Here is a 27,949-nt window from a genome sequence, read left to right on the forward strand (position 1 = left end):
GGATGCTATGCTGTCCTATGCGGAGGTCGTCACACGTGGACAATTCATTTCCCCCACCGGCCCAACCTTCCCGCGAAGCCGTGAAGACGGATGTACTCTAGCCCGCGTGAGAAGGAGTAACTCCGATGACATGATGGCTCCACGGCGCATTCAAGACCTAGCGACGTCAACGGCACGACAAGCCGGGCCCTGACGACACACGGAGCTACACCACCTAGCGCCAACAACACCTCAACACCCTCCAATGCGCCCGGAATGGCAGCCAGTGAGGCGCCGCAAGATGCAGCAGCGTGCGCCGCCCGAGAAGCTGTGACGGGACGGCGGAAGTGACCAGCTCTACAAAAGCACTTGAAGGAGGCCACCAACCAAGGTGTTACTCGCCTTCAAGCGCGTGACCGCGGGACGCTGTTTCCGGTGCCTCGCTTCAGACCACCTCGCATCTGTGTGCCGCGACCCCGTGCGCTGCTTCTGGTGCCGCCGTTTCGGCCACAGAGAACGCGCCTGCAGGGCGGCACGGTCACCAGCTGCGCAGGCACCTGCCTCCTCACAAAACCAAGCTCCCACGAGACGCAGGCCGGCCCTTGGCACCACGTCGCCAATCACCCGACGACGACCACCCGCAGCGCCACGCACCACAGCTCCTGCCAGTTGCCGGCCGACCGCCAACGAGCCGTCCATTGCCCGACGTCCACCCCCCACAGCACCACGCCATACTGCCCTCGCCGGCCGCAGGCCGCTACAGCATTCCAATCCTACCGATCGTCCTCCACCCACTGAGCCATCACCGAGAAAGCAACCCCCGCCACCACCGCAGAGATCGAAAAGAACCTCCTTAACCACAGCCAGCATGGCCATAGGGGATCCTCACACGCAGCTAGAAGTGGAAACAGTGTTCGTCTCCAGCTCCTTCCACCTCGAGCATGACGCGCGGGATTGGGAGGCCTGCGCGCTCGTCCCATGGGCGCTGCACCTGCCGCCGGATGCAGGAGCTCGGGACATCACCAACCTCATTACCAGAGAGCTCCGCCTGCAGCCCGGTGATGTCACCGTCACGCTACATCAGCCGGAGCCCTACCTCGTCCGGTTCGAGCACGCGGCACATGCTGCGGAGGCGTGCCGCCGCGGACGCTTCATTGGAGGGGGCATCGACATTTGCCTCCGCACATGGTGCAGCCTCACGCACGCCCTCGGCTTTCGCATCTTCTAGAGGGTGCGCCTTTGCCTCGACGGTATCCCGTCCCACGCTTGGACGCCGGAAATCATCGAGAGAGTCGTCGGCCACAAGTGCGCTCTGCAACACATCGTCACCAACCTCATCCAACCGGCAGACTCCAGGCACATTGATCTTTGGGCATGGACGGTGGACCCGAGCGAGATCCCTAAGAAGGTCTGGCTCGCCTTCACGCACAGTCCGGCGACCATGTCCTCTGCTTTCTCTGTCTCGCCTTCACGCTCGCCACGACCCGCAGGAGGACAGCGACCACACCAAGCGTCGGGTGGCCAGACAACCCTGCAACGACCGTGCTTTTGTCTGGCCATCCCGCCATGGGGACGACAACGACGACGATGGCCATAGCGACTACGACCATCCTGGGCATGGGTGTAAGTACGGCGATGCCTACTGGGGCTGCTCGGACGTGGTGCGTCGCGATCGCACAAGATCCCCCCACGCCGCAACTATGCGCCCCCGCAAGGGGCGACACCATGATGCTGGTGAACAGGGGCTAAGCAATTTAGCTCCGACACAGCTCCAAGCCTTGTTCGTGACACAAGCCAATGCGTTGAAGAACTACATGCACGAGAAGGTAATAACGGCAACGGCAACGGCTACGACTAACCACCTCATTTTGGATGCTAGGAAGCAATACTGGAAAATTGGCGCTGACGAATACATTCGCAAAGCTTGCTGGCTTGCCGACCGCCTCGGCATCGACGATGCCACGCCCGGGGAAAAGGCCTAGTCCGACCCGGTCCCTCTGCCGCAAGTGTTCAACACTCTGCGGGCGGCGCTACTCCCGGCTCCATCGGCGGTGCCGCCGACGGTCGCAGACGTTGATCGGGCGCTCGACTGCATGTCCATCGGCGCGGCCGAGGAAGCCACAGGCGCCCAGCGGAAAGATGAGCATGCGCAGGCAGCAACCCTCCCTAGAGGCCTGCAGGCCACGTGCATGGCCTCTGTCCAGGTGGCCAGGAGCATGGCCCAAGCTGAGGAGAAGGAGCCAGAACGGGCAGCCTGAGCAAGCGCGGTGGTTGGGCTGCACTGGGCTGTTGGTGGCGCGGTGCCAGCTAGGCTGTGGAAGGCCCACCAAACGCAATCACATGGATCGAGTCCAATAGAGACCACGACTGGTGCTGGGCCAAGTGGCGCCAGCTGGGGTTGGCCTGCTGCCGCACGACAACCAGCTCACCAGGCCCACGAATGGGGTTCCCTGCCCTGAGCTGCACGCACCCACAGCCCAGCTGCTAGACACGGCTCACCTGGGAACCGTACATAGCTGCCTATACAGCGAACAGGTACCTATACCTGCCGTGCCTGCCCCAAGCATCGACGACCTCTTCCGAACTCCTCCGCTGCCAGCACTGCTGCAGCTCCCAGCGCGGCGCACGCGCCAGCGCTGCACGCGCCAGCGCCGCACTTTTGACATGAACAAGGTGCGACGGAGTGCGCGACTGGCCAAGAAGCCTGTCATGCCGGCCATTGAACGAGCGCAGCGCAACCTTTGGTGGAAGCTTGGCGTCGACGACGATGAGATGGCGCCAATTGAGCAGGTACTACAAGATTGCATTAACATGTATTAGCGGCCATGACTGCTGTCTTCGACCTCGACGATGATGCTGCAGAGCAGATGAACGACGCGCTTCTATAGATGGCGGGCGACGCTGTAGAAGAACTCCACCATGAGCACCATGTGGCTCCATGATCATCAAGACAATGCACCTTGCCCATGTGTTTTACCACTGCTCCATGTATCGCTACATTTATGTACTTCCAGTGCCTCACCCTGCTGGCTGCGACCTTCGGGGAGGACTTTCCATTAGCCCTGCTGGCTGCGACCTTTGGGCAAAACTCGCGAACTACAAACTATGCCCCGCTAGCTATCAACCTCGAACTTGGTTAACAACAACTCCTGCAATAAACAACGTCAACGAACGCCACTTACGGCCCCTACGAGATCAACGCTCTCCCCGACGCAGCATCACCATCATAGCAAATACTACTCTACCGCAAGTCGTGCAACATGTAAGCAAGCGCATCAAACCACACCTGGATGATTGGCAACTTTGAAATAATGTGCTGGAATGTGAGAGGTCTAAACGCTCCAGCTAGATGCCTAACGGTCCGAGAAACCATTGCAACGACAACGTGCCACATAGCGTGCCTGCAGGAAAGAAACTTCAAAATATTGATGCGGCTCTAGCAAACCTCCTGGGGGACACCGATTAAATCAATTCGCATACAAACCGGCTTCAGGCACAATGGGGGGAATCCTCATCCTCTGGGATGATAGGGTTTTCGACATGCAGGACTTCCAAACGGGACGTTTCTCCATTTCAGCAACAACAATAGTAAAATATAGTAACATACACTTCCGACTCATGACAGTGTATGGCCCATCACGACATTCTGCAAAGCCTGCCTTTCTGCGGCACCTACGGGCTTTTAGACCAGATGACGACACCAAATGGCTCGTACTGGGGGATTTCAACCTAATATACAACGCAAGAGATAAGAATAACAACAATCTAAACCGGCGGCTAATGAGGAGTTTTAGAACAACGCTAAACTACTATGGTCTAAAAGAAATACGCTTACAAAACAGGAGGTTCACCTGGAGCAATGCTAGGCATCGTCCGACTCTGTCACGGCTCGACCAAGTCTTCTGCAATGAAAATTGGGATCTAAATTTCGATGAACATGTCCTACACGCGCTCTCCTCCTCACACTCGGATCACCACCCTTTGCTACTGGCACAACAATCTTGTCCTAGAAAGCCGACGCCTTTCAAATTTGAAAACTTCTAGCCGCGCCTACCAGGATTCTATGAAGTGGTAACCCGAGAGTGGTCAAAGCCGATGATCCACACTGAGCCATTTCACAGACTGGGGCACAAATTGCACACCACGGCCCGAGCACTGCGATCCTGGAGTCGATTGCTCGTCTCAGATGCCAAATTAAAGATGCACATGGCCCAAGAAGTCATCCTGCGCCTCGATACGGCCGAGGAGACAAGAACACCCACAGACCCGGAATGCTCCTTGCGAAACAAGCTCAAAAAAAGGCTCCTGGGATGGGCGGCCCTCGAAAAAGCAAGGAAAAAACAATGCTCCAGGATAACCTACCTGCGCGAGGGTGACGCTAACACAAGGTTCTTCCACTTAAAGGCGAACGCTAGAAGGAGGAAAAACTTCATCCAAAGACTAAAGAAAGAAAGCGGCTGGGCAGTAACTCATCAGGACAAACAAAAGGTAATCCAAGATCATTTCGAAAGCATGATATCCGTGCCTAACAATCGCACCAAAGACCTAAATTGGGAGACGCTACATTTCCTAGTGGTTGACTTAAACAGCATCGACAACCCTTTCTCGGATGAAGAGATACTACAAGCAATTGCAGAGTTGCTAAAAAATAAAGCGCCGGGGCCGGACGGCTTCACTGGCCTATTCTTCAAATCGTGCTGGAACATAATCAAAGGTGACATCATAGCGGCTGTTAACGCCTTCCACAACATTCGCTGCAAAGACCTCAATTTCGTCAACACAGCAAACGTTGTTCTAATCCCCAAAAAGGAGGGTGCCGAAAGCATCAAAGACTTCAGACCAATAAACCTCATACATGCTATCGCCAAGATCATTAGTAAAATAAGACTGCAGCCGTATATGGAAGCACTGATATCACCTAGCCAAAGTGCCTTCATAAAAGGAAGAAGCATTCATGAAAACTTTCTGTATGTTCGGAACATGGAGCGTCGATTTCACAGGAACAGAATGCTGACACTACTAATGAAGCTGGATATCTCAAAGGCTTTTGACTCCGTGCACTGGGATTACCTACTATCACTAATGCAACACAGAGGCTTCCCCAGGCGATGGCGGGACTGGATAGCCGCGTTACTGGCCACATCTACCTCAAAAATTTTGCTGAACGGATTCCCATCTGACCCCATCGCGCACGGACGAGGACTACGACAAGGAGGCCCGTTATCCCCCTTCCTCTTCATCCTCGCGATAGACCTACTATACCAGCTACTACATAAGGCAATGGAAATGGGACTGCTCAACAAGCTGGGAGGACGTGCACCACACACCAGCATCTCCATGTATACTGACGACGCGGTCATATTCATAAAACTGACACATGCGGACATCGCGAACACTGCAAAGCTGCTGTGCCTTTTCGGGGAGGCAACTGGGCTTAAAACAAACCTTCAAAAGACAACCGTGGCTCCCATTAGCTGTGACAACGTGGACCTCAAGGAAGTCCTCTCAGAACTGCCGGTAACACGAACATGCTTCCCAATAAGATACCTCGGACTACCCCTAGCGATAAGGCGTCTTAAGAAACTTGATTTTCAACCTCTAATTGACAAAGTAGCACACAAGCTATCCGGCTGGCATGGCCGCAACCTCAATCAAGCAGGACGGGTTTGCCTCACCAAAGCGGTACTTTCCATGCAACCATTATATCTGCTAACGGTGATAAAAATGCCAAACGAAGTACTTGAGGAACTCGACAAAATAAGGAAAAGATTCCTATGGGCAGGAGAAAAAACGCTCACAGGCGGTAAATGCAAGGTCAACTGGGTCAAATCCTGCTTACCAAAAGTAAACGGAGGATTAGGTGTGCTCAATCTTCACAAGTTCGCTAGAGCATTGAGACTGTGATGGCTTTGGCGCGAGTGGGAGTCACCACAAAAAACATGGATTGGAACGGAGACACCATGCGATGACACGGATCACCATTTGTTCGCAACATGCACAACCATCACAGTGGGGAATGGACGCAAGACGAGCTTCTGGCACTCAACCTGGGTGCAAGGCGTCAGGCCAAGGGACATTGCACCCAACATATATGCAATATCCAAAGGGAAAAAAAGGAATCTAGCAGAGGCCTTACGCGACAACAGTTGGATCAGGGACATAAACATTCACGGAGGATTGACAACTCGGCATCTACAAGAATTTGTAACGCTTTGGCGTCTAGCAACAGCGATGCAGCTGCAACCGCACCAGGAAGACACAATTCGATGGAAGTTTACGTCCACCGGAAAGTATTCAACGGCCTCGGCATACAAGGCACAGTTCCTCGGATCCACCAAAGCACCACATTACAAAACAATATGGTGTTGCTGGGCGCCACCGAAGTGCAAGTTCTTCGCGTGGCTGATCTTACAAAACCGAGTATGGTTAGCTGATCGACTTGCGCGAAGAGGATGGCCTCACTCCCTTGCATGCCCCTTATGTCGAAGACAAATGGAGACGGCCCATCACCTACTGGTCGAGTGCAGATACACCAGGAGAATATGGATCCTAGTGGCGACGTGGACGACGCAGGTGAGCATACACCCCTCAGAATGGTGACCAACCGACAATGTGCTGGATTGGTGGATAAACATGACTACAAAAACAGAAACTCCTAGGAAGGGTGCATGCTCCATGACGCTACTGGTCATATGGGAAATTTGGAAGGAACGGAATAAGCGAATATTCAATTGACAAGAGACGGTAGCAATCATACTAATGGCCAAAATCAAGGAGGAAGCAAGAGCATGGATACTAGCAGGGGCAAAGGCCTTAGCGATTTTTTCGTCTAGAGAGTAATCATGTAAAAGTGTGTACCCTATTCGGCTAGCCAACTGTAATTCTCTACTCTATCAATGAAATAGGCACTGTCTCGTACCCATTCGTTCAAAAAAAAGAATTACAGCTGCCGTTCTTTGGCACGAAGATAACAGCACATCTGTTCAAAAGAAAAGCGAGGCACCCAGCGTTGAGGCTGTTGTCAGAGTAGCTAACCAGAACACAGTCCAACAAAGCAAATCGACAATCCACGATCCTAGATCGCCCCCACACTGAGCTCGGTATACGTGGTTCCAACGTTGCAATTTCTTGAGGTGTATGGGGCTGCACTATCTGTGGAAATGTTAGGTGTGACCGAGTTCAATTGCTAGTGGGCGAGAAACCTGAATGATGGCATGTCCTCGATTCTCTGAATGTCTTCGAGCAACAGCTCCCTCTCGAGCTGGCGCCGCGTAGATTTAATAACTGACTGCAGCGATTGTTCGACGATTTGGTCAGGATAGACAGGTACTATGTACAAAGAACGTGTTCAAGAGATTCCATATTAGAAAGGAAAGGCGTACATTGAAATCCATGTAAGTGGCGTGCATGTCGAGCCATTTCTGATCCATCAGCTTAAAGGTTATACAGTAAAGAATGTCAAAGGCTCGATCATTTTCTGAACAAGAAACAAAGGTCAGATGGTCGTACCGGTAGGTAACTGTGAAAATATCGTTGCACTTACCCAGCTTCTATTAAAAGCTAATAATACTTATCTCTAATTCTCTAGAGGACCTCACAGGGGTGTTAATCATTACGCTTATAATGATGTATGGGTTTCTATACCTGAAAGTAATTGCAAATTTTTAACTGGCCCTAGTTAACTGCAGTGTGTTTCTAAGAGAAAATGGCCGTTAGACACAACTTGGCAAGTCAGCTGAGCTCATTGAAGTCCTCCAAATGATATAAGTATACAGCTAAATTGAGAAGCACTGACTATTCAGTTAAGTCGGAGCCTGAAAGGTCTTTTGGGATAAAAGCCTAAATTATATAAGTTCTGTTTCTGTAAGATTTCAGTCCTACATAAATGTAACAGCACAAGAATGACTTACCTAAAAGTAGATTTAGGAACACTGCTCCAATCAATGATGTTGGCTTAGCTGCAGCAACATCAGTCATTAAATTATGGATTCACATTGTTTATGATAATCACCAAAACGAATTTCACAGTTTAGATCAACTTAATAAGAAATGTTGAAAAGTTTGACGGGCAAACCTGCTTGAAGATCAAGCATCTGAATTAGCATGAATGTAATATTTACACCAGCCACAGCAAAGGGATATTCCCACAACGCTCTATCACCATTCTTCTTACAAAGGAGCTCCTGGAAGGATTTCTGCAGAGAAAGTTTTGTTTTTCCTAATTATGATGCAGCATGGCTGGACAAATATTAGATCTGTACAGGGCCTACAAAATAAATTATCAATCTTTTCTCTATTTGATGAAGTCATCAATGGATCATTGGCTGTTCAGTTGAGGCAATAGGCAAAGAGGCAGAGTTTCATTGAAAATCCAAGAAGCATGTAAACTATGAAAGTCCTTTAGATCCTTTCAAGCTAGAGCTTAATGAATTAACAACACATCAGAAGCATAAGCTAGCATTGCAGAAATGCTGAGATGAATGTGAACATGCACTTGGGTCAAGTGATTTGTACTCACTGGATAGGTCCTAGAGAAGTACAGTAAATTCTCCAAAGATATATAACCACCACCTCTGTAAATCCAACAGAACATATGATTACACATTTGAAATTAAACAAGCGAATGGTTTGCTAAACTGTACACATTGGAATGAAGGCAGTAAAGACCTGAAATCTGTAGATGGATCTTTCCCTTGCCATCCCATCTCCTTCCACTGGTCTGATACTAATCCTAGAAGTTCAGTTCCAGGAAAAGAAGCACGCCAAAGGGCCTTCAGTGCTTTCTAATGGATATATGTGTCAGTACATAACCAAAATTAGATAGAACTCAGGAAACGAGATGGAAATGCATGCTCTAGATTTCCATGCAAAACTGAAACATTATTCAGATATCTTTAGTTCTTAGGGCACAGGACCACCAGAAACAAATTATTACAAACAAGGGTAACAATTCATAAGCAGGCATATGATTGTTGTACGGTTAAATCAACCGGCTAATTTGAGTAGTCCCGACCTCCTTTTTCTTAATACCTACTTGTGTCTAATTAAAGTGATAGATTGAAAAGTGAAATGTGCAAGTGGCCTCAAGCCCGTTGTAAATATTAGTTTTTTTTTCTTTTCCCAAAACCCAAACATGCATGAGAATGCAACTGTACTGTTAGGTAGGTATATCAACACACGTTATACCAGGCCAGTTGCCATCTTGAATTTGGAAACTAAAGCTCATCACAGCACATTCAACAGTAACAAAGAAAAAAAATGTGCATTTCAGTTATGATGTTTGCATGCTTGAACTAACAAGGTTCTGATATCAGCTAAAGCTCATACCTGATGCTCTAGGTTTGAACTATCATACTGCACTTCTATCCGGTTCTGCAATCTCTGCAAGCACTCTTCCTGGAACAGAGAATGATCCATTGTTATTCCTGTAGGAATTTTCATTGTCCTATGAAATATCAATCATAAAAATATGACAGCAACAATACACAATGTAATCAGAAAAGGACACGTGTCAAATCCATCAATACTACACTGACATGACATGATGCTACTTCGCGTTTCTATATATCTCAAAAGAAGGGTAAAAGACACCAGAATGTAATATCTCAATTCTTCTTTCTCAGAAAGAAATCCACAAGGAAGAAAGGATATGTTCCTAACCCCTGCATTGACACATAAGTTACTACATTATGGAACCATTGACGTCCCATGACTTGGAAAGAACACAAAGTAATCACAAAAGACCATCCCTGTCGAAGCCATGGAGTTACATGACATGGTTTTCCTGCTGCCATGAATCACAATACCAAACATGCATTACGCTTCAAGACAGAGCTGTTTCAACAATTGCACCAATCAGACTCAGAATGTTCCCCTGTATGTTCCCATCACCATCGTGCTTCCGGTTATCACAGGAACTCATATTTAGACCATTTCAGGGGAGGATTCATCATTCATGTTTCAGAATGATCACGTATTCACGTGCCACAAGAAAAAATAAACAGAGAGGAGAAGATGTTTCTAAGTTGCTAACGCCTGCGTGGAAGACGTGATAAGCCATTATGGATTTGAACGAGAAAGAATTTTTCACCTGAATGGGGCTCAGATCGAATGAGAGGCGCGCGTCGCTATCCCTTCTCTGCGCGCAGACGCACGAGAGCCCCCTCCCGATCCACGCCGTGGACACGCCCACGACCTCCGCTGCGGGCGCACGAACATGGAGCGGGAAGAGAAACCATCACCGTGTGAGCCTCTGCACCGAGACAAACCACCGCAATCAAACGACGGGAACACGCGCGTACCCGGCGAGGAGTGGGAGTGGTGGTGGTGGACGATGCCGGCGCCGGAGAGGCGGCGCACGGCGAGGAAGGAGCCGGCATTCTGGTCCATGCCGAACGAGCGCGCGCGCGCGCTGCTCTCCGCCTCCTCGACCTCGCCCTCCTCCCCCGTCTCTCTCTCTCTCTCCTCTCTCCCTTCTCCACCTACGCGCCGCGATCCGCGCGGGAAACCATGGATGGCTGGGGCGGAGGGAGGCCGCGGCTCCCCAATCCTGGCGTGCGCGAGATCCCACGGACGGATCGACCACGAGGGCTGTCCCCGCGCCGCGCCGCGCCGGTGGCGCCCCCCTTGTTTAGTTGGTCCGTTTGGCTGGCAACTTGGCGCTTCTCGTTTGGCTTGGCCCCGGATGGTGGCGCGAATTATTGAGGTGGTCTCCCTGTTTGAGAATTGAGACGCGAAGGGCGTTTAGTAGCTTAGAAAGCAACTTTCCTTTCCTAGACAGGCAGGTAGAATTGAATCTTCCAAATGAATGCCTTAATAAGGTTAGCAATGCTGTATTTAACAGCACCAAAAGAAGACAGAAATCTGAATTTCACTGAAGAATACAATGTTCAGAGATAAATCAGTCTATCAAAGATGAATAAAAGATGTCAAAGAGCTTATCAAGATCATCAACCTTGTCTCCCAACGGGCGAAGATCTAGACCAACCACAGTGTGGGTTCCCAAAGACTGTCAGCATATTCCAGACCAAGTGGCCAAATATATCATTCATAATTAGTCATTCTATAGCTGCAGCATAAAATATATTGATACACGTGGGAAGCAAGATGCATAGGCCAACGGTAAATGAGCTTTTTTAAGCTTATTTTCTTATTAGTGAAACCAGAAGATCTTCAGTTTCGAAAAAAGAACCAGAAGATCCACATTCTACAGTGCAACACAAATTTACAACTTATCTATGAAGTACATCAAACCTGTCAAAAAGGTTTGCTGTAATTCATACTCCATAAACATTATTGGATATCGATCCTACACTCCTATTCAGAAACAAGATTAATCGAAGCAAAAAAAAAAGGTAAGTGATTCTTTGGGTTACTATGGAACTGACTGATACCACCGGCGCTTCACTTCGGTTTTCGACCGAACCTCCCTGAGCCTCCCATCAGTTCCATAGTCTCTCTCCATCACCAGATTGATACCTTCTTCTGAGTACCACCCAACCCCAATACAGAGTACACCATCCTCACTGATGTCAACATAGGCAGTGACGCCACCAGGTAACCAAAGCACGGTGACATCCTGCATGTCAAGCATCTCCTCCTCCCCAAAGAAAACTGAGCTCTCTGGCAGGGTTCTCTTCTTCACGGTCTCCATGCACAAGTAGACGAAAGGCGCACCTCCCTCCAGTTCTTGCATTTCATCACTGAAAATTGGTGTTGCACTGACTTCGTATACTTTCCAGGAGCCTGTCAGTTCTGATGGTTTGGTCCGCCTTCTTTGAGAGAATGGTTTAAGGTCAACAAGTGTATCACTGCTGAGGAAAAAAAACGCAGCTTGTCAGAAAACTTAAAGAGCCGGTATTGCTCAAAACCAAGCATTTTTTATAAACCCAAATCACATGAAACAATTTATGTTTTTCTTTTAAAAAAATAATGGTCATTCATGTGATCATGTCCCACCCATTGAGAAAATCTGGAGCTATTCAGTCAAACGGCTCAGCTCATGTTTGGTCTCCCAGTTTCCTTTTACGGTCCATTTTCGCAAAAATTGGCAAATTTATGGTTCATTTTCATTCATTTTAGCAATTTTTGGGTCAACCCAATGACCCAAAACAAGTGGAACTTACATCCCTGATTGACATATAAGAAAACTGTACCTAGAAAAAGCTTCCTGAATTTTAATTTTAGTTTCTGTGAACTTGATGTGCAAGTTTTGAAATTTGAATCATACACCCTAAAAGTTTTACTTTGTGGAGGTCTAGAAAGCTAAGGTAATATAGACTCCATGATGGCATGACCGAACAAAAAAATGGTGGTGCCTGTGGAGGATGTATTTGATATGGACACATGAAGGTTTTGTTGCCAAATACAGAGAGATCAGGATATTTTGGAAGGCAGTGTAGCTCATCATATGAAAAATTTCTGCCTTGATTAATCTTTTGAAAACAGTGATATCTATTAGATCATTCTTTATCCTTTCTGAATTGGTCCCACCAATCTAGAACTACTATTAATTCACATTGCCGATTAGGAACAGATCTATGTCATGAGCAGCAAAGCAAATGTCTAAATCTGTAGGAACTAATAAGGAGGAGTCTTACTCTTCAACATGAATACTTGCTGGGCTTGCCCATTTTTCTTCATACACAGCAACCCTTACAATTTGTATGTTAGCTCCCCCTTCGTTGAACTCAATTGTATGCACAATCCGCAATCTCTTGTGGCAACCTTTGACAAGACACTAAGATACAAATGGACATCATAAGTTATAAATGGGTAAAATAGAGTACCAGACCCACATGCAGCATTAAAGAAGCAAATCACAGACATCTAGACACAAAATGGTACACATATCTAATGGCCACAGGAGCCTATTTCCAAAAGTAATATTGCTCAAACTTGAATGTTGCACCAACAACTGGTTATTTAGTAGCATAATTCACATATATATCTCCATAAGACAAGTTGGGAAGGATGACTGATTGCTCCATGTCCTTACAAAACAAATGCATGACTGATTAATTTGCTATTTATAAATGTGTATGATTCAATCATAAAACTTATTAACATTGCCTGGAAGTGATATATTTACAGCACACTAGAAAAACATACTTTAATGAACAACAAAGCCACATAAAAGGAAAATGGTTTATTTCTCTGTAACAGGTAAGAAACATAACATCGCATAGAAAGAAATTCAGGAAACAATGGTTCAAGCAACAATATGGTCCCAGTTGACTTTACAACAACAGAGCCTTATATCCCCAAGCAAGTTCGGGTAGGCAGATGACTTTTTCTATGTCAAAACTATAGCCTCTCAAGGTACTTTGCAGCAAAAAGATCCATCTAGCAAAGTACAAATAGCCAAGTTATGGCATCCTCATGTAAAACAGAGCAAAAAAAAATATATATGACATGCTACTGTCTTGTAATTTCTCAAAGAAAAGATGTTCAAGTATGGATCTGTGCATGTAGGGAAGCACTTATTCTACTTAGCATATAGAAGGAAGCCTTCTCATCATTCAAGTAAGCCTAAACCTTTGCATGCTATCTGCAAAAATTGAAAATGTCAACTGAAGTATAGTAAACATACTTGCTCAAACTTATATGTTGGTGAAAGGAAGTATTTAGATTCATCATAGTCACTGATAGCTATATCAACCGGACCTCTAGAGTATGATCCATCCTGAAAATGAAAGAATAGTGGCCAAAAGAGTAAGTATTGGATTATTCATGAGGAAGAAGACATAATCATGATTACAACCCAGTTTGAGTGTTTGAAAGAGAAGATTAATGGCCAGAGAATAATGCACTTGAACAAGAATGGATATATAAAGCATTGAAGAATGACTTGCATGTAATGTAGCTTCTTAATGCACTTGAATAACACAGGCCTAAATGTACAATAGTTCTACCTTCTAACCAGTTTACGGCATTACCTTCACAACTAACGTCTTTTTCTGACAGAGAAGCCCATCTAAATGTTCCAAGTATTGCAAGGAAGAAATACTAAATTTGCAATTTGACAAATGAAGATCCCGGTGGGCTGGTGGCTAAAAAAAGTGACAAATTCCTGATTTCGCAAAACATAGTAAAAAATATCGATGACTAGGAAATACGCCATGGTTTTCAGTCAGCAACAATATAAAGAAAGCCCTGCATATAACCATATCATTAGATTTCATAAAGACAAATTGGAGGCAACAATAAAAGAACCCTACCTCAAAAAATACGATTCCAGGCTCCATAGCAAAAGTTTCTTCATCAAGCACAGCACTCCTGTTAAGTTCAAAAGACTCGTATGAAGGCAAATCAGCTGTTCCCTTCCCACTGGAAGCGTCATAACTCCCACCGTCGTATGATGCAATCTGCTTCTCAGCTTCACCAAAAGGATTGATAGGGACCCAATTCGTTTTCCTTCGGATTTCAGAGCCATGATCACCATCAAAAGATCTCTCGATGTGAGAAAGAGTGTAGCAGTCATAAAGGTACTCTTCTTTGCTCCCAACTCCAACAGGCTCCATCTCTGCTGTGATTGGAGAGAAGACAGCTCCAACACCCTTCCAGTTACCACTTAAGCTACTTGCAAATGTATCCCAAGAAGGCCTTATAACAGGTTCCTAAGATTGAAAAATAACAACATCAGAAGCTTGCACCAAATTGTTAGGAACTTAGGAATAATGAATGCTAATTTACTAAGCATTCAAATTGGTGGGAGACTGTTGTTCTCCCCAGCTTAATCTCTACCATTCACTGCTATATGAACCCTACCAGCACTAATTAGTACTCCTACTAATTGGAGTAGAATGCTTGAGCAGAATGAATTAATTAGTGTATCTCTGAAGCAGCCGTCACCTTAAGTCTAATAAACTAACTTCAAACTGTTGATTGATGTGGATAACTAAAGCAAACCGGTTGAATTTCGCAGGACGAACATGAGAGCCCCTCCGTTCCTTCAAATGTCAGCACACTACTGCTAGAAACACGTATCCGGTATCCGCCTTATCTTCGTAATCATGCCAATCACATATTATGGCCGGATTGAGAAGCAGCATGAATACCTGAGTTTGGAGCACGGTCTCGACCTCCACGAGCATGGCTCCAGACACCAAAACCCTTGACCCCACATCCTTCCCCTTCCTCCTCGGCGGCGGCGGCGGCAGACGTCGCCCGCCGGGGCGCCTCCTGCGGCGGTGCTTCGGGCCCCGGCCCGCCTCCTTGGCGGCGCGGTCGTTGTCGACGCTCCAGACATTCTCCTTCCCCCTCGGCGACGCCTTGCCGCCCCCAGCGGAGCACGAGACGGAGGCCCTAGGCGGCGCGACGCCGCAGGAGGAGGAAGAGGCGCGGCGGCGCGGGACGGATAGGGCGAGCCCGCCACCGCCGCATGCGCCCAGGCACGGCGGCTGCATGCTCTGCTCGCTAGGTGCTCGATAGATGGGCGGCGCGTGCGCGCGCGGTATCGCTCGGCGAGTGTGGAGAAGCTGCGAGGTCGGGGATAGTGCCTTGGAGAACGCAGCGAGGTTGACATGTGGGGCCCTAGACGCGCGAGCCTCATCTACGCTGAAAGATACTGTTCTTTTTCCTTGGTCCAGGGAAAGCGGCTTTTGAGTTAGACGCCTTGTCTCCTTCAAAGCGAAATGCGTGTTCTCTTCTGAGAAGCGAGGCATGTCGCATACGCCTTCTCAGATCAGTAAACCTCGGCGGCGTTGCGTGAAATCAGATGGAAGAACTATACGCGGTGCGGGTGCAAACAGATTTCGTAAAGGAAGACAAAACACTCTCATGGTCATCAGTCGCAGACAAAACTGACCACCTCTGCGGTTCCACTTGTCTGAAACTCTGAACCCCTCCATCTGCTAAGTTAACGATTGAGCACCTCTAGTAAATTTTGTATATATTTTTTTCTTCATTTCTTTGGCTATCTCTATTAATTAATACAAGCCCGGCAATCTTTGACGGGTCCGCAATGTGAAATGCTCAGGCTCTGACGTCCGATCGCAGTAAAAATATCGGACGTCGCAAGCCAAGGGTTATCTGTCTAGTGCTGCTTCCCTCGTTCCTATCCACTCATTCCTCAGCCTCATGTATTCTTATTCTTCTTCCTCTCTGGACTGTGCGACCTACTCTCCTGCCGCCGACCGATTTCTTCCTCCTCTGGCCACTTCCATCAAATCGACCGCGCCCATACCTCCTCCACCTCCTCAGCTCCCTCCTCAACCACTCTGCGTCACTCGCCCCGTCCACCTCGCGAACGGGGATTTGCCAGTTGCACCACCACCCCGAGCTCCAACTCGTTGTCGAGCTTTTATGTGGGGCGGCGGGCGGCGGTAAGCCCGCGCGGGCCAACGACGAGGCGAGCGAAGGAGGTGCATGGGGGCGCGCAGTGCGCGGGTTGGCAGTGAGAGATCCGAGGCAGGGAGCGCCTACTCTCCGTGCGAATCTCGAGAGCCGATGACCCAATGGGCAAGGGCGGGCAGGACGACGGCAAGCGGAGGGACGGATCCGTGTAGACCCCGAGCGAGTGCCTCGCGGAGCTGGGCGTTTCGGCGAACCGCAGGCTCAGCTCCGACGAGGTGGCGGCGCTGCTGCAGCGGTAAGGGCCCAACGAGCTCAAGCGGCACACCCCGCCGTCGGTCTGGAAGCTCATCCTCGAGCAGTTCGAAGACACGCTCGTGCGCATCCTGCTCCTGGCGGCCGTCGTCTCCTTCGTGCTCGCGCTCTACAATGGCGGCGAGGTCGGGGTCACCGCCTTCGTCGAGCCACTCATCATCTTCCTCATGACCTTTTTAAACGACTTTTGAGATGTTGCAACCGTGATTTTAGGATGTTTCAACAATGACTTTTGTGATGTTTCATATGTGATCTGCGATGTTGCATCTGCAATTTGATTGGGATGAGATGTTTCATGCATCGACAATTTGATGTGTGAATGGTTTGTTTTTCATGATGTTTCGGTATGTTACTTTGGATGTTGCACAATATTTTTTATAATGTTGCAATAGTTAGTTTCGGATGTTGCATTTTTTCCAATGCGAGATTGAATGTCGCACGCAACATGATAAAGATGTTGTGGCAGGTTTTTTCATCATCAACGAATCACTAAGAAGATCTTTACACGTTCTTGATGTTGCAAACGTTGATTTTCGATGTTGCAGACACTATGTTTCAACTGCTTTGGACCTATGTTATTACAAGTGTTTCATCTGGATGTTGCAAAAAGTAGATCTGGTGTTGCATATGTTGCAATGGGACTGACGTGCTGCAGTTTTTGGGGCGTCGCTGAGCGGGCCCACATGGTCCCACGTGCATGTGCGTGGGAAGGGGAGGGGGGTGAGCGGCCTCCCGCGGGGTTGGGCGATGCGGGTCCCACGTGGGCGTGCGAAACGGCGGCAGGTGCGGGCGTTGGGTATTTATTATGGTACTACTGTAACCATCAGATTGTAACCATCAGATTTTAAACAAATAAAGATGCATGCGTCCGACAGGAGTTGCTCCAGCCGAACGTCGGGGCGCTAGCGCCTTCAAAAAAAAAAAAACTCTCAACCCCAACTCACTGCGGACAGTTCGGCCACCTACGTCAGTCCAGCTCGACGAACCCCCGACGCCGACCGTTCGAGACGCGATCCACGAGCTTCTTCAACCAAAACGTCCAAGTCCGAACCTAACGGGAAGGCGCGTCGTGCTCGTGCCGCTCGCCGACCGGACCCTCTGCTCCTCCAACAACAATGCCGTCGCGTGGGGGGTCGGCACCGCCGCGCCCGCATCAATGCCCGGGCCGGCGATCATGGCGCACGGTGGTCGTTGGCCCAGCCCTGTCGGCCAGCTCTCGGTACTACTCCATCGGTAGCTTTTGCGCTATCACTGCGCGTAGGCCGGCCGGTTCGACCGGTCCAGGAAAAGCGACGTCTATTGAATCCCAATTATGAGGAGCTTTCTTTCACTCCGGCCAATCGGAGACTAGAGCTGAGCTGAGCACACCCGCCACCGACAACCCCGCCGCCAATCCCCACCTGGCGCGGCCAGGCAGAGCAAATGGCTCCGGAAGCCTTGCTTCCATGCGCAGCGCATGCGTGGTTGCGTCCAGGCATCGGCGACGTGTGCCAATCGCTAGCTTGACGGATCATCACTTGGCATCGCCCTTTTCTTCATGCATGGTTAAAAGGGGAATCATGTCACCTCCAGTGGCATGGGATCTCGCGAATCATTGGAGGCCCTAGAAAAGGCATATGTGCCATCAGAATGTGCCGGCGCCGCTAATGGCCAGGATTCTTCCGAGACGGCTAATGATCAGAATGGGGTAGTTGGGAATAAAAGTCAGAGCAAAAACATGATTAGTGAAGCTTACCTTTGCTTTCCTTGCAATCCATGCAAGACTGCAAGAGCTAGCAGCACCCCCTCGGCGTCTCCACGTTTTACACCGGTTACACTTGCACGTATCAAAACGGCACAGCCTAGACCGCGTGCAGGCGGCGGTGGTGCACTAATGCGTGCGTTAATCATTGTACCGCAGATATGAATCGAGGTGAGCCCTAGCGCGACCAAACGAGGAGATGCCTTAACGGCTCGGAGGCGGAGCGGACGACCCAGGCTGGCTGTCCATGGAGACGAGCTCCCTGGGCCAGGATCTGGTTTGCGAGTCCCTTTCAGGTACAAGCCGTGCAAGGACGACGGTAGGAGGCTCACTGGTTAGGCAAGGTTAAGTCTCTGCAAGAACTGTGGCATTACCATCAGGGTAGATAAACTGGCCAGCTTTGTTTGATCTGCAGTTACCGAAGCTCAATCCGTGCAGGACAGCAGTGGGTGTACGAGTACCTTTTTTCCTTTGTCCAGAGGCAATGCTTCGTGCACTGTCAGGAAGAACAAGACGATGCTGGCCCCGATCGTGCCGTGCGTGGTTGCTTTCGGCTCTGAATGCTGGATTTGTTGAGTGTTCTGAATTGAACAGTCTAGGAGCCGTCGTGGTCTGCGCCATGAAGCGAGGAACTGGACCGGAGTCCGGACCGTGTGTCGGTCGCGGCGGAAAACTTGGTCGAGTCGGGGTTTGAATTGCTTCGAGTTGGAGCACAATTCGGTTCGTCTTGAACCTTAGCGCCGGAGTGCACGCATTGTTCAGAAGTTATGCTGCAAAGATGCGTTCCTTCATAGTTTTTTTTCACGTTCTGGTTGTCTGCAAGCATTCTGCTATACTGCTAGTCCTTTAACCTCTGCTGTCATAGCATGTACCAAGGTGCCTGTAGATGATAATTGGTACACTACACCTACACTCAAAATTGATCACCACACATACGTAGATCTCGACGCAGGAGTACTGAAAGGTCGTGCCACCATCGGCTACGAGATGTGTACCGTACGTATACGCTCGCGGGTGTCGGTGATAACTACGTACTCCTGGCCTCGTATGCGCGCGTCGTGCGCGTACGAAATCGCTGCCCTGCATCATCATTAGAAACTGGCCCCCACGCTGAGCTGTAACCCGTAAAGATGGCTCATTTTTCTCCTCCCTTCGATCGGGTGGCTTTCACTGTCAAGTCCGGTGTTCAGTTTACGCGCGCGATCAGCGGAGCGCGCTATATATATAGCGCATCGTCACTGGAGCGCTCTCTCACAGTCACCGCACTGCTCAGGTCAGAACACACACAGGCGAGGCAGCAGAGAGGAGAGCAAAGAGCTTCTGTGCCCAGCGAGAAGACAGAGGAAAACGGGAGGAGAACGAGTTGTGGTTTGGGAGGGAGGCGGGTGACAATGGCTCTGCTCCCGCTCTTCCTCTCGCTCCTCCTCGTGTCCTGCGCGGCGCAGTCGCCGGCCTCGTCGCCGTCCGCGTCGAACGCTCCTCCGGTCAGCGCCTCGTCGCCGCCCGCGTTGAAGGCGCCTCCGGTCGGCGGCTCGGTGCCGAAGGTCGTGCCACCGAAAACGGCAGCCCCGGCGCCGAAGGCCTCCTCTGCCGCGGCACCGACAACGGCAGCCTCGGCGCCGCAGGCCTCTGCGGCGCCACCGACAACGGCTGCCTCAGCGCCGCAGGCCACTGCACAGCCACCAACAACAGTATCCGCATCGGCGCCGCAGGCCTCTGCGCAGCCGCCGACAACAGTGTCCGCGTCGGCGCCGCAGGCCTCTGCCGCGCCGCCAACCACAGCGGCCTCCGCGCCGCAGGTCTCTGCCACGGCGCCAACCACAGCAGCCTCCCCGCCGCAGGTCTCTGCCTCACCGCCGACCACCGCTGCCTCGCCGCCACAGGTCTCTGCCGCACCCCCTACCACCGCCACCTCTCCGCCACTATCCTCCGCCGCACCGCCGACCACGGCCGCTGCCCCGCAGCTGGCTGCCACGTCACCGCCCGTTGCCTCTCCGCCAGTAGCGGCCGCTCCTCCCGTCTCCGCAACACCTCCAGCCACGTCACCTCCGCTGGCATCGCCACCTGCGGCCATACCGCCTACCGTGGCCGCGCCAGCCCCGACGACGCCGGCTCCAGTGGCCTCCCCACCCATGGCAATGCCACCGGCGGCGCTTCCTCCGTCCACCCTCCCTCCAGCAACGGCTCCGACGCCGCTTCTCGCTGCTCCGATCATGGCGCCCGTCGCCACGCCCGTCACGGCTCCCGCTCCAGCCCCCGTGTCCCCGGCTCCGAGCGTCGCCCCAACGCCGTCGCCGACAGAGGCCCCGACCCCGTCGCCCATGCTGGCGCCGGAGCTGGCGCCCACGCTAGCGCCTTCGTTGGCGCCGTTCAGCTCGGTGTCGGTGAGCCCGTCACTGTCGCCGGGGCCCGCTCTCGCCCAGGCAGACGAGTCGGCGGCGCCGAGCGCGCGCGCCGGCGTCGCCGCGCTGGTGGCCCTGGCGGCCGCCGGGCTCGTGGTCTTGTTCTAAGTAGAGCTGCTTTTACCGTTACCTCCGTACCGTTGGTCACACGATCACCTTAGTCCAGTCTTATTGGAAGTTTCATAAAGAGTTTCACGGGCATTAAATTCTATACCACATCAGCAATTTTGCTGACGTGGTAAGATCATTGGGACGAGAGAGGAGGGAGAGTTTTCATCAGATGTGAGAGGAGTTTCATCCCCATGACACTCAGTTGGCTCGGTTACCTAGTTTGCAGTCTTGGTAACTGTGCATGAAACTATGCACTGAGACTGGCCTTATTGTTTTATGGTTGCATGTATAATTCTTGCTGTACAACACATTGATAATTTATTTCTACTTTGCGTATGGACGATGGATGGCCTAGCCTGCTTCTTTTCCTTTGCTCCATGGAGAGGAAATCTTGCGTGCATCATCTCTGATTTGCCATGGATCAGTCCCTCTTGGCTGTTGCTCATACTACTCGTCAAAATGCATGCTCTTGCTGTGTTTCTGTACGCTTGTTGCGACGTAAATGCACCACGTGAAGATGCCTGAATCGATCTCTTCTTCTTGGTAGATGCAAGACTGGACCGGAGGAGAACTGGCAACTTGGTAAGGTAGATCGCAGATTCGCAGGCGTGCTCTTGCCGACAAATTTGTGAGGGTAAAAAAAGAAACTTCTAGCAGTACTACCGACAAAAGGCGCCATGAAACGCGACGACACGCACGTACAATGCAGCCGTGCATGCGCCACCGCAGAAGCATGCGAGATCCGTAGGGACACTGCTGCACCCACCGTTGGGCTGAGCAGACAGGGCGGGCCGACGCCGGGCACTCCAGTACTGCTCCCAAAAGCCGACGAAAACAGAATAAGTCCAATGATCGCATCCCACAAATCATTCCTGAGCCACCCACCGAAAATTCGCATTTTGGCATTTTGGTAATCTGGCGCACCACGTAGCGGATGCCAGGTGCTCCGATGGGCCACCGAGAAAAGCCCGCGCTTGGCCGAGGGGAGGCGTCAACGCTTTGCGTTGGCATGCGTCCGAACTCGAGAGCGGCAAGGGGGAGTGGGAACTGGGAGCAGAGGAGCCCAGCCCCCGGTTCCAATGCGCCATCTTGCGTTCTGACCACAGCGTGGTCGAGCACTCGAGCTCCCGGGCGTGGCGCAACACTCGCAGCCGCAAAAGCCCGTGGAGGTGCAGCGAAACATGCGTCGGTCGGTCGTCGGTTGGCGCTGGCATGGCTGGGGAGAGGTCATCGTCGTCGGTCGTATAATCATGAGCCACGGATCAACGTGCGTGTGCGTGCGATCGTTCGGAGCTGGTCCCCGAGCCACCTGCCGCCGATGACGAGGCGTACCGGGGTACTGGCCTCGTGTCTCGTCTCGTCTCGTCTGCCCTGCTTGCCGGCCCCAGCCCTGTGCGCGGTTTTGGCCTTCTCCCCGCACCCTTGGTCGATCCGGGGCTCCGAATCATGCGGTGTATCCACTGCCGTTCGCCGTTCGCCGTTCGCTTGCCCGGCCGAGGACTGAAGTTCGAGGGCCAGAGGTGGTTTGGCCTTTGGCGTAAACGGCCGCCGTTGCTATGGCTTCAAAATTGATTCTTCTTACCCGCGGTCCGCGGACGCCCGGGAAACCCTCGTTCGCTCCGGCCGAGATCCGGGTTCGAATTCGAAAGTTGAAAGTGATACGGCACCCGCTGTCCTTGTCCGTGCTTGACACCAGCCTACCGAGCAGTGCGTTCCGGACGTTCTCGCATGTGGGCGTACCGCATGCCACTGTGCGCGCGACGAGGACGGATCGGCGGAAAAGGGCATCCTAAATGTGTTGACGTGACACGATCAATTTCCTTTCGCGAAAAAACCCCCATTTTGATGCTCCGGTTCGTTGGCCGTTGGCTCAGAAAAATTCATACAGGCAGAAGGGAGGGAGGGAGGAAGAAGCGATGTACAAACTCGGCGAGATCGCAAGAACTCCTGTTAATCCTGTCGCAGCTGCAAACAGACAGCGCGCAAAATCAGCGGTTCTTCTTCACAGTACAAGCAGAGCCGCAGCTGCGAGCAGCCACGTCACCAGCAGCGGCCCCGCCGTCGTCCGGTGGGACCCGCCGAGGAAGAGCCTGGGGACGCCCGCATCGTCGTCGGTGCTCGGCGCGAGGGCGGCCTGCGGCGGGGACAGCGGGGCCCCCGCCGCAGCTCCTCCTCCTCCTCCTCCTCCTCCTCCTCCTCCTCCCGCCGGCTGGTTGACGAGCACGTGCAGCTTCATCCCGCCGAGGCAGTGCAGCTCGTTGCCGCAGATGAAGTACCGGTCGCCGGGCGCCGTCAGCGGCACCGTCGTGTTGCCGTCGCTCCGGGACAGGAACGCGCTCGCCGCGCTGCAGTTCTTGAACCCGGCCTCGTCCACCTCGGCCAGCGTGTGGTACCTGGAGTACTGGAACACTGGATCATCATAAAGAGCACACGTGAGCAAATTAAATCGTGTCACGATCATCGGGGACGTCGCGTTAGCTTCTGCGTTCCGATCGAACGGCTACGAAGGAAGCAAAATCTCTGAACTGCACCATCTGCTTGGACGAGACAGGGGATGGTGCCAATGTGCTTCGTACCTAGAACGTCGCCGACGGAGAAGGTTTTGCCGTTGGCCCACGACGGCAAGTCCGCGCTGAGATCCCACCCGGCGCTGTTCCCGACGTTGTACGAGGTCGCCTCGGCTCTCCGGGCCACGCCGTGGACGAACAGCAGGACGCCGCACAGCGCCAGAGCAACCCGAGCTCCAGCCATGGAGGACGACGGGCTGTGCACCCACCCGGAGATATGCTTCCTGTGCAGCGGTTGGGATGAGATCCAAGGTATCCATGCATGCCAAAAAGGCTGGGATATATACGAAAACGCCGGTTCTTGTTGAAGATTGGTTACCTAATCAGCTAATCTCTCTCGAGAGCGCGCTTTCCGCAAGGGACTAGCTGGTTCGGGCGCCTGCTAAAGCTTGGTTTATTTGGGAGGCTGTCGTGTCGCACGCGATCGACCGACCCACACGAGTCAGACTGTCAGAGGCAGGCAGGGTTCCAATTGGGAAGGTGAAGCGGTCGTCTCCGCTCTTCTTAATTTTCCATGCGATGGTTTTGATCTGAATAGGTGATGCCGGGGAAGAAATTGGGGTGTGTTTGGTGAGGTTTGGTGATCGATGCGCGGTTTCTTGCGTGCTGTTGGTACTAGGTATTGGCGGTTAAGCAGCCTTCCTGCTCCAAACTTTTGTCTCCAGAGATGATGTCATAGGTTCGGACGTTCGGTGTTCTTCCAGTAGGCGTGCTGCTGCTCTTGCTGAAACTGGCTCTTAATCCAATCGGAGCTCGATGTGCGCGTGGTAAATTATTGTTGAACTACTGCAGCGTAAGGAATAGAACTGCCAATTGTTTCCGGAGGCACGAAGAATCGAAATTCCGGATCTAGCATGGATAAGGTTACCACGTCCACGTGCCATGGTTTCATGATTTTTCCCGGCAAATCTAAATCACACTAGAGTGTTTTAACGCTCGCCAACACTCAATTTTCTGAGCGTCCAATTAGCGCCCCATTCAAGCTCCTGCCATCTGAATATCTGATTCGTGACGTCATGTTCATCTTCCTCAACTTGGTGAGGTGGCTAGCTTCGTTAGGGTTTGGGGTACGGTTGAGGGCTTCGGGGATGTGTTTCCACTGGGGAGCACACCAAGTTTATAGGAAGCTCGCCGATGGTACGCTAGCCCGGAGGAGGTGGAGGGTGCGGGGCAAAGTGGCAAGGCAGCGGTTGCTGCTGGCTGTGGGTGGTGGAGGGAGGCAGGTTGGGCAGTGCTAGGATTGGGGCTTTGCGGCGGCAAGATAAGTGTGGCGGCATGCTGCGGTGGCAGTAGCTGTCGAGGATGACGATGATAAGAGCGGGGTGGGGAGCTGGGGGCGTACTAGTCTTCGAGCGACTCGACTGGGAGATGCCACGCCCGGTTTTAGGGACAAACCGAACGTTACCTTTATTCATACTCGAAATCATTTTTAAGTATAAATTGACTTCATCAGTAATATATATCATTACAAAAGCGTATACTTATTACAAAATGATCAAAGGGTCTAAAATAAAAGATTATATAATCATTGTACTATTCGCAATGAAGGACTCCATCTTCCACAGAAACATCGACCACGAGCACACCATGCAGCCTAGAACTCTAGGTTTCTTCTTGTTTCTACCCTATCAAAGTTTATAGCACTGACACACTATTTTAAATTTAAGAGTTGCATCGCGGCTAGATATTATAGACATGTCTATGAGTACGTGTGCAGTGACGTAAACCTCGATCTGAACATATGTGTGCAGTGACGTAAATATCCAAACCAATATGTGCAATGACGTAATTGTTAAGATGATAGGTATGACATGTCATACCCTTTTAAAATGTGAACACGTGACGTTTGCTATGAGTAGTCTATAAAAGGCATATTGTCACCACCTTCACATTCAGTCTCATTTTCCCTTTGTTTCTCCCCTATTTACTACCTCAATACCCGCTCCAAGTGGCGCAATACCACTTACATATACCATTCTTCTCAAACTGTTCCTCTTGACACCCTCATAATATCTAGTTCCTCGTCTCGATCCATGCATACATCCTTTTTCTAACCACCAATTAGCAATAATAGCGGCCCGTACTATTTTTGGCTAGCATTAAAAATGACGTACCTCTACTTCGCCGACTAATCATGTTCTAGAAGGGAAAGAAATGACTTATTTTCTCCGAGAACCTCCAATCTTCCATGTCATTGATTCAACCTCCATCCTTATTTTTCCAACCAAGCGAAACAGTGCACATGATTCTCCTTGGCGACATCATTGTCGATATTAAAGGTGACCGTGGTGACTTCATCAATCTTAAGATCATGCTACATTCGCGTCATAGAAAAAAGGGCTCTCGGATCCCTCCATGCCGATCCGCTAAGCCCAAGACGCACAAGTTCACAAATCTGTTGTCCATCAGCGCCGCGCGTTACCCCTTGCCCTGGGAAATTTGGAGTCTTGGAGACGTAGGTAACGCCTCCGGGGCCACTCCCCCAGCCGTGCGCGGATGCTATGTGGTGCTGTGCACACAAGATACTTCTTGTGGCTCACGGTATACATGCGTCCCTCATGCTGGCCGCCGAGATCCACGCTGCCAATCGCAAGCTGGACCTGGTGAGTGTATGCGTACTCAATCCTTTTTATTTGGGTCACAAATGGCACGTCTATGCACATCTTATGCTGGAATTGTATGCAGAAATGGCACCCAGACAAGCTGCGGATGAGGACTCTCTAGCCATGGACGAAACCAAGGCCAGGCTCCATCAGATCCGGGAGGCCTACAAAGGTACCTATTATTTTTCCAACATTTGTGCACGCAACATGCGTTGGATATATGCTAATTGAGCGTGTGGCATCGACAGTGATCATGTCCGACACATCCAAGAGGGCCATGTACGATGCGGGCCTGCACCTGATCGATGGATGAGTTACTGGGCTGATGGACAGGATGAAACAGGTCACATAGCTTCTTAGTTGCTACCCCTTTCCAAATATAAACCAACAAAATCGAACTCCCATTTCGTGACGAACTTGAATTGTTAACGCACATCTTGACATCATGCAGGAGCCTGGCCCGACCAGTTCAACGACTTCAATGACATAACATCCGGGAGAGAGAGCCCATGGATGTAGACCTCCTCGTCGTCTCACGCAGACCCACCATCACACACCTGCCCTCTCACTACCATGGTGGCGACTAACATCAGAACTAGTAGCACAGGCCTACAGAAGATGCCTGGAAGTCCTATGGGAAGCAAGTGCCGGCTTGTCAACTCTACACCATACCGTCGTGTCAGTGTGCGGCCACCGCCACTAGGGTTGTACAGCTTGTTCGAGCGCAAACACTAGCTGCTGTGCCATTTGCCCACTGGCTGTGCTTGAGCCGAAGGCTGGTCATCATAGCCTCATATCCTAGAGCTTGGCTACCTACTTAACCAGATATTTAGTATTAAAAAATAAACAGTGATTTTGTCGATTTCATGGTCTACGGATCAAATCTTTTTTAGGTACTCAAAGAGCTAGGGTGCACGTGTATGCGAGTGTCATGTCTATATGTTTTGTAAAAAAAAAGGGGTTGTGTAATGAATTCATTGTGATATTCAAAAGTACAATATTGGCATTATGATAATGGAGTTGATGAGTGTGTTGTTTCTCACAAGTCACAAGTAAAGCATGCACGATGCATCCAACAACAAATCAAAACAAACCCCGTCAGAATTGTGCGAGCGGCCAAAATGCAAAGGGCAAAAAGAAAAGAAAGAGAAGAGCTTACAGCAGACAACGGTCTGTAATGTGCTGCAGATTGCAAACCGTAGATGGGCTCAAACCTAGCCGAAAACATTTCAATGAGCCGAGGCATTGGAAATCCACCTTCTCCTTCAATGATGATGGCAGCGGTGCGTCCCATAACAAACGCTCGATGATAGCGTGGCGGCCGAGCGCGATGCTTTGCGTGCACAACCTAGAGACGCACCGGCGTAAGCACGTGCCCCCTGCCTACCGCCTTCTTGGCTGCATGCTCCCCACCCGTGTCCATACGCCGTAGCGTGTCCTCTGCCCAAGCGCCCACCATGCACATGAGCTGGCTCATTGGTCCATAGTCCACGGCAAGATAAGAGGAAATTACACATTTTTTCACTATAAAAAAATCACCTCTAGTACCGTTCCATAACCCACCTCTAGTACCGGTTGTGCAATCGGTACTAGCAATCCAGTACTAGAGGGGTCCTCTAGTATCGGTTGAGATAGCCGGTACTAAAGGGTGTTAAAAAATTAAAAAGAAAAAAAGAAAATCACCCACCAGCCCCGCCGGCCGAGCCCCCCACCCCACCGCCCCTCCCCGCCGGCCCCGGCCTCCTTCTACCTCCTCCTTCTTCGCCCCCTCCACCCCCGCGGCCCTTCCTCCTCCGCCCCTTCCCGCCGGTCCTGGCCTCCCTCCGCCTCCTCCTCCTCCGCCCCCTCCACCCCCCGCCCCCTCCTCTGCCGGCCTCCTCCGCTAGCCGCGCCTGCTCCACCCGCCGCCGGCCGTCGCCGCTGCCGCTCACCTCACCC

At 51.1% G+C, this 27,949-nt stretch overlaps 4 protein-coding genes and 1 long non-coding RNA gene across 6 annotated transcripts; 2 read left to right on the forward strand and 3 right to left on the reverse strand.

The window, feature by feature from the left end:
- Positions 1 to 6,775: 6,775 nt before the first annotated feature.
- Positions 6,776 to 10,617, reverse strand: LOC117864795 (uncharacterized). The gene is made up of 9 exons (XM_072294902.1): positions 10,281 to 10,617; positions 10,070 to 10,179; positions 9,307 to 9,375; positions 8,647 to 8,762; positions 8,498 to 8,552; positions 8,054 to 8,174; positions 7,890 to 7,937; positions 7,362 to 7,456; positions 6,776 to 7,267 (listed from the first exon to the last, which is right to left on the reverse strand). The coding sequence occupies exons 1-9, from the start codon at positions 10,366 to 10,368 to the stop codon at positions 7,166 to 7,168; spliced, it is 804 nt and encodes a 267-aa protein (XP_072151003.1). The 5' UTR covers positions 10,369 to 10,617; the 3' UTR covers positions 6,776 to 7,165.
- Positions 10,618 to 11,090: 473 nt separating this feature from the next.
- On the reverse strand, positions 11,091 to 15,659 carry LOC140220128 (uncharacterized). Of its 2 annotated transcripts, none has more exons than XM_072294901.1 (5): positions 15,039 to 15,659; positions 14,199 to 14,597; positions 13,571 to 13,663; positions 12,579 to 12,718; positions 11,091 to 11,789 (listed from the first exon to the last, which is right to left on the reverse strand). In XM_072294901.1, exons 1-5 carry the CDS (start codon positions 15,642 to 15,644, stop codon positions 11,354 to 11,356), a joined length of 1,674 nt encoding a protein of 557 aa, XP_072151002.1. In that variant the 5' UTR covers positions 15,645 to 15,659; the 3' UTR covers positions 11,091 to 11,353. The 2 variants fall into 2 exon arrangements, with proteins under 2 accessions (XP_072151002.1, XP_072151001.1); XM_072294900.1 differs by having other exon boundaries at positions 11,091 to 11,792.
- Positions 15,660 to 19,556: 3,897 nt separating this feature from the next.
- On the forward strand, positions 19,557 to 21,177 carry LOC117862590 (uncharacterized). The gene has a single exon (XM_034746087.2). It carries the CDS (start codon positions 19,720 to 19,722, stop codon positions 20,836 to 20,838), a length of 1,119 nt encoding a protein of 372 aa, XP_034601978.1. The 5' UTR covers positions 19,557 to 19,719; the 3' UTR covers positions 20,839 to 21,177.
- Positions 21,178 to 22,657: 1,480 nt separating this feature from the next.
- On the reverse strand, positions 22,658 to 23,925 carry LOC117865078 (mavicyanin). The gene is made up of 2 exons (XM_034749161.2): positions 23,418 to 23,925; positions 22,658 to 23,250 (listed from the first exon to the last, which is right to left on the reverse strand). The coding sequence occupies exons 1-2, from the start codon at positions 23,590 to 23,592 to the stop codon at positions 22,844 to 22,846; spliced, it is 582 nt and encodes a 193-aa protein (XP_034605052.1). The 5' UTR covers positions 23,593 to 23,925; the 3' UTR covers positions 22,658 to 22,843.
- A 1,366-nt stretch (positions 23,926 to 25,291) lies between these two features.
- LOC117865793 (uncharacterized) lies at positions 25,292 to 26,963 on the forward strand. The gene is made up of 4 exons (XR_004642629.2): positions 25,292 to 26,011; positions 26,094 to 26,183; positions 26,260 to 26,354; positions 26,463 to 26,963. It is a non-coding gene; the product is annotated as an uncharacterized lncRNA (long non-coding RNA).
- The last annotated feature ends 986 nt before the right edge of the window (positions 26,964 to 27,949 follow it).

Source organism: Setaria viridis, chromosome 7 (genome assembly GCF_005286985.2).
Source record: "Setaria viridis chromosome 7, Setaria_viridis_v4.0, whole genome shotgun sequence".
Taxonomy (NCBI): Eukaryota; Viridiplantae; Streptophyta; class Magnoliopsida; order Poales; family Poaceae; genus Setaria; species Setaria viridis.

Coding starts and splice junctions, on each gene's coding strand:
- LOC117864795 (XM_072294902.1), bottom strand. CDS start 10,368: ATGGACCAGAATGCCGGCTCCTTCCTCGCCGTGCGCCGCCTCTCCGGC. Junction 7,938..8,053: donor GATGCTTGATCTTCAAGCAG/GTTTGCCCGTCA, acceptor ATGTTGCTGCAG/CTAAGCCAACATCATTGATT. Junction 7,457..7,889: donor GTTCCTAAATCTACTTTTAG/GTAAGTCATTCT, acceptor TTTCTTGTTCAG/AAAATGATCGAGCCTTTGAC.
- LOC140220128 (XM_072294900.1), bottom strand. CDS start 15,644: ATGCCTCGCTTCTCAGAAGAGAACACGCATTTCGCTTTGAAGGAGACA. Junction 14,598..15,038: donor AGACCGTGCTCCAAACTCAG/GTATTCATGCTG, acceptor TTTCAATCTTAG/GAACCTGTTATAAGGCCTTC. Junction 11,793..12,578: donor GCAAGTATTCATGTTGAAGA/GTAAGACTCCTC, acceptor TTTTTTCCTCAG/CAGTGATACACTTGTTGACC.
- LOC117862590 (XM_034746087.2), top strand. CDS start 19,720: ATGGCTCTGCTCCCGCTCTTCCTCTCGCTCCTCCTCGTGTCCTGCGCG.
- LOC117865078 (XM_034749161.2), bottom strand. CDS start 23,592: ATGGCTGGAGCTCGGGTTGCTCTGGCGCTGTGCGGCGTCCTGCTGTTC. Junction 23,251..23,417: donor CTCCGTCGGCGACGTTCTAG/GTACGAAGCACA, acceptor ATGATGATCCAG/TGTTCCAGTACTCCAGGTAC.